We start from the raw sequence: 10,911 nt of genomic DNA on the forward strand, positions 1-10,911 counted from the left end.
TAAGATTTTTTAAAAGATTTTATTTATCCATTTGAGAGGGAGAGAGAGAGAGAGAGCATGAGAAGGGAGAAGGTCAGAGGGAGAAGCAGACTCCCTGTGGAGCTGGGACCCCAAAGCGGGACCTGATACTGGGACTCTGGGATCATGACCTGAGCTGAAGGCAGTTGCTTAACCAACTGAGCCACCCAGGTGCCCAGATTTTTTTTTAAAGCAGGAATGGATATTTGAGTTTGCCAAATGCTTTTTATGAATCTATTGAGATGATTTTATGGCATTTCTTCTTTAATCCGTTAATAAGATAAATTACACTGATTTTTTTTAAGTTGAACTAGCCTTGCATTCTTGAGATGAATCTCACTTGGTCACATTAAGCCATTATTTTGTACATTATTGGATTCAATTTTTCTAACACATTGTTAAGAATATTTGTGTCTCTCTATGTATTTTTAAAGATTTTATTTGTCAGAGAGTGAAAGAGAGTGTGCACAAGCAGAGGGAGTGGGAGGCTTAGGGAGAGGGAGAAGCAGGCTCCCCACTGAGCTGACAGCCCAATGTGGGACTTGATCCCAGGATCCTGGGATCATGACCTGAGCCAAAGGCAGATGCTTAACTAATTAAGCCACCCAGGCACCCTATCTGTGCCTATATTTATGAAGGAAACTGGTCTGTAACATTCTTGTAGTATTTTTGCCTGGTTATCATATCAGGGTAGTGCTGGCCTCATAAGATATATTGGGAAGTATTCCTTCCTCTTTAGTTTTCTAAAAGAGTTTGTATAACTTACTTGCTTCTTATTTAAATATTTAGCAAAACTCATCAGTAAAGGCAGTGGGTCTGGAGTTTTCTCTGTGGGAATATTTTAATGAAAAATACAATTTAATAGAAGACGGGGGCTATTTAGGGTATATATTTCCTGTTTAATGAACATTAGTACCTATATGTATACAACATGGTCACTGTGGATTTGTTTTAGTAACTTTTGTATATAAGATTTTTGTACCTCTGTTCATACATTAGATTAGCCTGTAGTTTAATTTCATCTATGTTTTTAAATTTATTGGTATAAAATTGTTCATTATTGAAGAGAATACTTCTTACAGCAAATATGTGGGGGTTTTCTACATACCAAGCAATTCTCCAACTTTTCCAACATGAATCAGATGTCCTAAAATTCAATTAGGACACTAACTACCTGGAGTTGGCACAGATCCCACAAGTTAAGGACTCAGTCCTCCAAGACTCCCCACATACCAACCACTTCAGGCACTAATTGCAAATCTAATTTGGAGGTTCCCATGACTTCCTCTTCAGCTTTGATCATTTTCTACACTGTTTCATAGAATTCAGGAAAACAGTTTACTTACTAGATTACCAGTTTATTTTAAAAAGATACAACTCAGAATCAGCCAGATGGAAGAGATCCATAGGGCAAGGTATAAGGGGAAGGGCCGGGAAAACTCTCTAGGTTTTACACCTTCTCAGCACCACCCCATGCTCAACAATGAAGCTTTCTAAATGTCTTCAGTTAGAGTTTTTATGGGGGCCTTTTACTTAGGCACGATTAATTAAATCAATTAATCAACCTCTAGTCTTCTCCCCCCTCTAATTAGGGGGAAGGGCTGAAATAACATGGTTAGTTCCTCTAGCAAATAGTCCTTCAACTTTAGGGGCTTTCCAAAAGTCACATCATTGTCATAAATTCAGGTGTGGTTGACAGGAGTTAGTTATGAATACCAAAAGATGCTCCTTTCATCTTTATTACTCCAGAGCTGTTTCAGGAGCTAGGGGGAAAAAAACAGTTATTATAACAAAGATGACTCTATTGCTCTCATCACTTAGAAAATTACAAAGGTTTAGAACCCCTGGTGAGGAACTGGGGATGAAAAATCAAAATATATCTCTTATATCACAGTTATACTCCCTCATCATCCTTTGAATGAGCATATGATCTGTAGTAATATCTCCTCTCTCTTTCCTGAAACCGGTAATTTGTGTCTTCTCTCTCTCTCTTTTTCCCTGATTAGTCTGTTTGAGATTTATTTTTTTGTTTGTTTGTTTAATTTTCTTAAAGAACCTGCTTTGATTTCATTGCTTTGACCTACTGTTTTTATTTATTTTGTTATGGTTTCTATTTCACTATTTTCTGCTCATATGTTTGTTGTTCAGACAGCGTTTATTAATATGATAAAAATCACTTTTCTACAACATGAAAGAGCTAAAATTTAAACTCATCTCTACCTGTCTCTGAATCTGAAATGATTAAATATCTTCATCTTGAGGAGTTTTATTTAGACCCAGACTCCTGTTTTACCTACTATCTCTAGTCAATAACCAGAGATTTCTCCCTCTTTATAAAATTATATTCAAGTCTTCTTACTTTGGGGGCATCTCCAGTACACAAGCAAACTTCTTAAACATTAGGACACAATTTTCTTCAATTTATTGAACCAGTTTAACTAATAACTTATTCATTTTAACACATATGTATAAAAATAAACTCTGCTCATAACTTTATAATTTCCTTCCTTCTGCTTGACTTGGTCTCCTTTTCTCCTTTTTAAGGTAGAAGGTTAAATAATGGATTTGAGGGGTGCCTGGGTGGCTCAGTGGGTTAAAGCCTCTGCCTTCGGCTCAGGTCATGATCCCCGGGTCCTGGGATTGAACCCCGCATCAGGCTCTCTGCCTGCCTCTCTGCCTACCTGTGGTCTCTGTCTGTCAAATAAATAAATAAATAAATCTGCAAATAAATAAATAAATAATGGATTTGAAACGGTTCTTCTTTTCTAAGAATTTTTTAAAGCTTTCAAAAATTAGCATGCAAACACTGCTTTAGCTTCATATCAGAAGTGTTGATATGCTGTGTTTTGTTTCCATTCAAGTCCATATAATATCTAATTTCCCTTTGACCTCTTCTTTGACCCTTAGGTTGTTTGGAAATGTATTATCAACTTATGAATATTTAAATGTTTTTCATATATCTTTATAAGTTCTAATCCAGTTTTATTGTGATCAGAGAACAAAATGTTCATGAAATGAGTACTTTTTATATTTATTGAGATCTGTGTTGTGGTCTAGAATATGGTCTGTCTTAGTAAATGGTCTATGTACACTTAAAAATATACTAAAGAATATGTTTCTAAAGTTTCTTACCTCTGACTCTATGATTTTTCTTAACATAAGTGTGATTTCTTCTTTTTCATTCTTTTTCTCCTACTGATTAGCACAAATAATACCAAATGGTTGCCTGCCAAGGAAACTCTGTGGTTTTTGAACTGAGCAGAAGCACTGCCTATTCAGAAAGTAGAGTTTAATTTTTAAATGGTTTTTGAAAAAGCTAATTGAATCACAGTGGTGAACTAAACACAAAAACTATCTACACACACACACACACACACACACAAACAGGCACACTAAAAAGGGTGCTATTAGGAGACCAAAAATTCTGAGGAATTCTGGAAAAACAGGAAAAGAGGCTACCAGATTGACTAACTCAGAGAAGTTGCAACACCTGCAGTAGAAAAACTGGTCATATTCAGAGAAACTCTGAATTTATCAGAGTAAATGAAATTGCAGCAGTGTAGAGTCTCCAGGGTCAGCTGTGAGATGGAAGAGCTATTCTGTGAACAGCAGACCTATTTTTCCTGCCCCTCTTTCCTGCCCCGCTTTGCCCCCCACCCTTACTTAGCATGGGAAGTAAGCACCTGTTTCATCTGACACCTTTTAGTCTCCCAAAATACACTCCAAAAACAGTGAATGAGCTTAAGACAACTATAGATCTTCACAGGAGAGAAACAAGAGGACATACCTACCCAGAAGGAAAAAAATTACTCTTCCAATGTAAAGAATATATTTATTTTGGTAAAAGGGAGGGTCCCTATCCAAGTTGCATACTTTATGCCCACAAAGGAGAAAACCACTGAATAACTTACACACCCTGACCTTCCATTCTGAGAAGCATATTGGTGAAATGAACATCACAACTACAGGTCAGATATTTGCTAATTACCTAGGCTAATTAAACAAGTCATTTATTCCTAAATATAAGTAAACAAAGGTTTGGCAGGTGCTTGACAAGATTAAAAGAGAAAATCATGATGAGCAAGAAGAAATATTTGGGGGAAAACAGATATAATATACAGGAAACAGAAAACTTCACCAAAAAATTTAAATTCATACTCTCGAAATTTTAAGGAAAGAAAATTAGTTCATAAAATAAGAAAAGGCTGCTATAGAACAATTTGAGAATAAGATAAACTTCTTGCAAACTAGAAAAATTAATGCAAACTTAAAAATACATTAGAAGCCAGGTGCTAAGCACAGTTTCCCTCTCTTATGCAGGTTCTGACAGAATCTGAACTCAGCCCTTGTGGACCGCCCCTTTCCTTTATCCTTTACCTCCTTCTCCCCCTCCCCCACATAACGGATCCTCCTTCCCCCTCCCCCACCAGTTCCGGCTAACGGTTTCCAACTACTGGCCCCATCTCAGAGCTGCTGCCACCTTGCACGGAGCCTGTCCGCCTTCTGCCTTTCTCATCATTCACGCTGGGAAATCTCCGAGGCCACCACCGCCTTCGGCCCCGCCGCCGCCCGCCGCGCAGCCCTCGCTTCCGCGCCGCCTTTGCCTTCGCCCTGGTGCCCGGGCCGCCAGCCATGGCCACCCCGCAGCTCTCCCAAGTGCGCCAGAACTACCACCCCGACTGCGAGGCCGCCATCAACAGCCAGATCAGCCTGGAGCTCTACGCCTCCTACGTGTACCTGTCCATGGCCTTCTACTTCGATCGCGACGACGTGGCCTTGAAGCACTTCGCCCGCTTCTTCATGCGCCAGTCCCGCAAGGAGACCCAGCACGCCGAGAAGCTGATGGAGCTGCAGAACCAGCGCGGGGGCCGCCTCCACCTCCGCGACATCAAGAGGCCGGACCGCGACGACTGGGAGGGCGGCCTGAAGGCCATGGAGTGCGCCCTGCACCTGGAGAAGAGCGTGAACCAGAGCCTGCTCGACCTGCACCAGCTGGCCGCCGACAAGAACGACGCCCAGCTGTGCGACTTCCTGGAGAGCCACTACCTGCACGAGCAAGTCGAGGCCATCAAAGAGCTGGGGGGCTATGTCACCAGCCTGCGCAAGATGTGGGCTCCGGAAGACGGCCTGGCAGAGTACCTGTTTGACAAGCTCACCCTGGGCGACAGCAACAAAAAGAACTGAGTTGGGACTGTTTCCCCGTAGCCCCAGGGCGCATGGTGACTTTCCCTGATCACCATGCCAAGCATGCATATTGCAGTATTGCTTCTGCAAAAGGTTCCAGTTCTTTTCTCCCAGTTTTGCCATAAAAATGTTGTTTGGTTTCAATAAAGTTATTTGGTTCCTAAATAAAAAAGGGTCTCTGGTTGATTTGCATGCAAATCTTTCACCTTTTAGGTTTTTAAAACAGGAATCCAGGAGTCCTTCCATCTCCCTAAGCCCATCCACATGCATCTCAGGATCTCGGGAGGTGGAGGGAGATATTATATAGGACCCTGGAAAACACAAATCAGTCTTGCATTTAAAAACGATGTTGGGGGGGGCACCTGGGTGGCTCAGTGGGTTAAGCCTCTGCCTTTGGCTCAGATGATGGTCCCGAGGTCCTAGGATCAAGCCCGGCATTGGGCTCTTTGCTCAGTCGGGAGCCTGCTTCCCCCCTCTCTCTCTGCCTGCCTCTGTGCCTACTTGTGATCTCTGTCAAATAAATAAATAAAATCTTTAAAATAAAATAAAACAAATGATGTGGGGGCAGAGGGGTGGTGCACTGAAGTGGGTGGTCTGGGGCCCTGGGTTTGGTGGGTGAATATGTATGGTAAAAGTATAAAAGGGGGCACCTGGGTGGCTCAATGGGTTAATGCCTCTGCCTTTGGCTCAGGTAGTGATCCCAGGGTCCTGGGATTGAGCCCCGCATCAGGCTCTCTGCTAGGCAGGAGCCTGCTTCTCCCTCTCTCTCTGCCTGCTTCTGTGCCTACTTGTGATCTCTGTCAAATGGATAAAAAAAATCTTTTAAAAAATTAAAAAAAAATTTAAAAAGCATAAAATAACATGGTCTACAATTTACAGCGGTGATTGTCCCTATGGAAAAAGTGAAGATGGCTGAAGATCAGGCTGGCATTAAAGGGAGTCTTCAACTTTACTGGAAAACTTTTAGCTTATTAAAATACACAAATGTTAACAATTGTTGCTTCTGAGTAGCAACAGTGGGATCTTAGAAACAGGAATGACATAATATTTCTTTGACAAGCTTGCCCTGGGCAATAGTAACAGTGTAACTGAGTCTTAGGCTGGCTTCGCATAGACAGGGGAGTGACTTTGTAGGTCACTGTTTTATTATTTTTTTAAAAAAAGATTTTATTTATTTATTTGACAGAGAGAGATCACAAGTAGGCAGAGAGGCAGGCAGAGAGAGAAGGGGAAGCAGGCTCTCCGCTGAGCAAAGAGCCCGATGCCAGGCTTGATCCTGAGACCCTGAGATCATGACCTGAGCTGAAGGCAGAGGCTTTAACCCACTGAGCCACACAGGCGCCATAAGTCACTGTTTTAGACATGCATACTGCCCTTACAAAATATCCAAATACAAAGTTCTCCTTCAATTTGTACCCTTTCTTCCTTTAACGTAGCAGGAGTATACAAAACCCCAAACTCCATTATTAGAATGGCTGAAAAATACAAGGTCAGGGTTGAAGTTCAAATTTGTGATACTGAACATGAAGTAGAATACATTCCCCCCGAAAGTTAAGCCAGTGAGTCTGGCTGCTTCGTGGAATGCAGCCAGTGGGCAAGAGCTGAAGCTGGGAGGCCAATCAGGAGAGCCTGCAGCAGATCCAGTGAGAGACCTCAGTGGCTGAGCTGGACTGAAAGCTACAGAAAAGGTGACAGACACAAATTCTAGTCGGATTTGGGTGAATCAACAAGATTTGCTCATGGACCACAGGTGAAGAATGAGAAATGAGGAAAATACTCCAGGCCCTGGTGTTTGCATTCGAACTCCTGAGTTGACGGTGATGCTAGTTATTAACTGGAGGATGTGGGCTGGGGGACATGCGGGGAGGGGAAGGCATGTCATGTAAAATCTGAGATGCCTATTAGATATGCCAGTGGCACTGCCAGGCAGGGGGTCAGAAAAATGAATCTGGAGCTCAGGTGGGATGTCAGGTTGGAAATAAACATACGAGAGACATCAGTCCCAGACGGTGTTGAGGTCATGGGACTGGATAAGCTCCCAAGAAAGAGTGTGGAGAGAGTGTGGCACAGTCAACCTCATGCCCCGGCAGCTACGGTTAGAGGATGGGTTGAGGTGTTCCAACACCCAGAGGGCTGCTGGCCCCACCCTGACCATTATCTCTTCCAGACTGTGACCGTGTGTGCCCATCCCCGGTGTCCCCAAATCAGCCTGTTCCTGGTGTAAGTGGGGTTTCAGGTTGCTCCTTTCAAGATGTAGAGAGCAGCTAGCCTACTACCTTGTCCTCATGGCTATGGGTAGAAAGAAATTATCTCTTAGTAAAAGGATTTCCCAAGGAAATGATAGATGCTTCTGTATGTTTTATTTTTCTCTGCTTTCCTTTAAAACTCCTCCCTTCTCTTAGTCCACCTTCTGGCCCAGTGAAATCTGTACCCATGTGAGTCTTTACGGTTGCTCATGTCTGGGAAAAAAATACTCAAAACATTTTGTTTCTTTTGTACCATGTGTAGTTTACAAAGGTCAAAATTGAAAATTTATGGATTTTGTATCCTATACTCAAAGACACATGGGTAGCCTGAATCTCTTTAAAGCCAACAGATTGCTTTGATGTATTTAGTAAAATATGAACTTTAGTTAAGCAGTGATCTGTTTTCACATTTTCCCATGATGGTGCTTTGATACTTTTTAAAAATGAGGATTATGGCCCTTTAAGTTTAGTTTCCAGAAAATGTTATAGCCCTTTATTCTTCCTAGTCAAACTTGGTCTTTCCACTCTTTCTTTCTTTGCCTACTTTGAGAATTTCTCCTCTCTCTGGATTTGTCTCAGATTTTACATACTTAGTTATATATTTTAATATCTACCCTTCCCATAGATATGAGGAAGAACAGAGCAAGCATTAATTCTGTGTTTAAAAAAGTACCAGTTCACTGAGGATCCTTCTTACATTCCTGTTTTAGAAAGGCATTTGCTGTAATGGTTTCTTAACCTCAGATCGCCTGGGTTCACATCCCAGTTTACCCACTCGTCTTAGGTGAACTTGGATACATTATTTAATTTAGGTAACCACGTCACCTTGCATACTGAGAAGGGAAGAAAACGATCTTCTGTAGCTTCTTTGGTCTTCAGGAGCAACCAGGACTCAGCAAGGAAGATCTGTGTCTTGGTTGCCCCGAACTCAGGGCCAGGAGTGAGTTTTACTGTGACAACTTTCTGTGGTTGTGGCTCTATTTTGCCTAAGCCATCTTTCCTTTTAAATGGCCTCCTAGAACATGTTTTCACTAATTCTTCCCAAATCCAGTTTGCCTGATACTTCTTTTTCCATCTTGAACTACTTTTTATTCCTCAGAGATGGATAGGAGCAAAAGGATAAAGACCTCACTCTGATTTTCACTATATATATGGATGTTTTGACATGAAGAGGTGTGGAATGGGGTGACAAATGGAAAAAAGAACCATATTAGAGTTACTGATAATATAAAAATTAAAATTTATAAAAACACCATGAACTTTAGCAGAGGTTCGTAAACTTTTCTGCCATTAGAGTCACCTATAGAGTATTTAAAAATCCCGAGGCACAGGCCACACCTCAGAACACATACACTAGAATCTCTTGGGGCAGGATCTAGACATCCCAGGCTATGAAGACCAGGGCAAGTGCCTTGTCACTCAAAATGTGGTTTATGAACCAGAAGCATCAGCCTCATCTGAGCACGTATTACAAATGCAAAATTTAAAGCCCCATTCTAGAACTTCTGAATCAGAATCCACATTTTTAACAAGATCTCAGGTGATGCATATGCACACTGAAGTTTAATTAACATCCTGGTACTCAAACTCACCTGGGGGAGATGGAAAATAATAATGCCTCAATCTACACTACTGGACCAGTCACAAAAAAATCTACTCTAACTTCATTAAGAGTTATTTAATCAAGAATCACTGATAGCGGGGTGCCTGGGTGACTCGGTTGTTGAGCATTTGCCTTCAGCTCTGGTTATGATCCCAGTGTCCTGGGATAGAGCTCCGTGTTGGGCTCCCTGCTTGGTGGGGAGCCTGCTTCTCCCTCTCCCACTCCCCCTGCTTGTGTTCCCTCTCTCGCTATCTCTCTCTCTAATACATAAAAAATATTTTTAAAAAAGGAATTACTGATCACACACACACACACACACACACACACAATTTTACCCAATTTTGCTATTTTATCACAAACTGGTTTGTTTTATAGCATGGGTGGTCAAACTCTGGCCCACAAGCCAAAGACAGATTTTTGCATAAAGGCTATTGGTCTGTAGTTTCTTTGTGATACCTCTGTGTGCTTCTGCTCTCATGATAATATTGGCCTTGATGAATGTGGAGATATTTCCTCTTCTTTTTTTCAGAGGCATTTGTGGGGAATAGGTATTAATTCTTTAAATATCTGATGAAGTTTACCAGGGAAATCAAAAGCTTGGGCTTTTGACTGTGAGAAGTTTTTAAATTAATAAATTAATTACTTTGCTTCTTATATAGGTTTATTCACATCTTCTAGCTTTTCTTGGGTCTTTTTAAGTCAGTTTCGGAAGTTTGTATCTTCCTAGGAAGTTGTCCATTTCATCTAGGTGGCATATCTAGTTCTGGTTCACAGTATTCCCTTTTTGCTTCTATAAACAAGGTAGTGATGTCCTTCTTACATTCCTGATTTTAATAATCTTCTTTTCCCTTTTTTTCTTGGCCAGTCTAGCTACACTTTGTCAATTTTGTTGATTTTTATTTTTATTAGATTTAAAAAGATTTCATTTATTTATTTAAGAGACAGAGAAAGAGAATGAACAGGGGTGAGGGGCAGAGGCAGGCTCCATGCTGAGCAGGATCCTGAGATCATGACCTGAGCCAAAGGCAGCCACTTAACTGACTAAGCCACCCAGGTGCCTCCAATTTTGTTGGTTTTTAAAAGAAACCTACTTGGTATTTTTTCTCTATTTTTTTTTTCTGTCCTACATGTTTTTTTCTTCTGCTCTAGTCTTTAATATCCCCTTGCTTCTGCCTGCTATGGGTTAATAGCTCTGAACTTTCTCTTTTTAAAATTTAGAATGTTTAGTTATATGAGGTTTTTTTTTTAATGTAACCATTTGCAACTATACATTTTTCTCTCATCACTGCATTTGGTGCATCCCATAATTCTTATTCTGCTGTGTTTCTTTCTCATTCATCTCAAATTTCCTGTGCTATCTCTTCTTTGACCCACTAGTTATTTAGAAGTATGTTGTTTAATTTCTACATATTTGTGAATTTCCCAAGGTGTCTTCTGTTATTGATTTCTAATTTTGTTCCATTTTGGTAAAAAATAAAACCCATTTTTTGTATGACTTCAATCCTTTTGAATTTACTGAGGCTCATTTTAGAAGATACTGTATCCTGGAGAATATGTCATGAGAGCTTGGGAAGAAGTATTCAGCACTCAGATGGAGTGTTCTATAGATTTTTGTTAGGCCTACATGGCTGATAGTTTTGATCAAGTCTTCTACTCCTTTGTTGCTTTTCTTCCTAGTTATGCTGTCCATTGTCAAAAGTGGGGATTGTTATCTCCAACTATTATTTCTGACTTACTATTTCATCCTTCAATTCTGTCGGTTTTATTTCATCTATCTGAGGCTTTCTGGTTATATACATGTACATTTATGTTAACTCTTTCTGATGATTTGAACTTTTTATCACTATAAAATGTCTGACT

General features: G+C 40.7%; 1 protein-coding gene across 1 annotated transcript; it reads left to right on the top strand.

The window, feature by feature from the left end:
• Nucleotides 1–4,650: 4,650 nt before the first annotated feature.
• LOC122896397 (ferritin heavy chain-like) lies at nucleotides 4,651–5,202 on the top strand. The gene has a single exon (XM_044234579.1). The coding sequence runs from the start codon at nucleotides 4,651–4,653 to the stop codon at nucleotides 5,200–5,202; it is 552 nt and encodes a 183-aa protein (XP_044090514.1).
• The last annotated feature ends 5,709 nt before the right edge of the window (nucleotides 5,203–10,911 follow it).

Source organism: Neovison vison, chromosome X, assembly GCF_020171115.1.
Source record: "Neovison vison isolate M4711 chromosome X, ASM_NN_V1, whole genome shotgun sequence".
NCBI lineage: Eukaryota > Metazoa > Chordata > Mammalia > Carnivora > Mustelidae > Neogale > Neogale vison.

Coding starts and splice junctions, on each gene's coding strand:
- LOC122896397 (XM_044234579.1), top strand. CDS start 4,651: ATGGCCACCCCGCAGCTCTCCCAAGTGCGCCAGAACTACCACCCCGAC.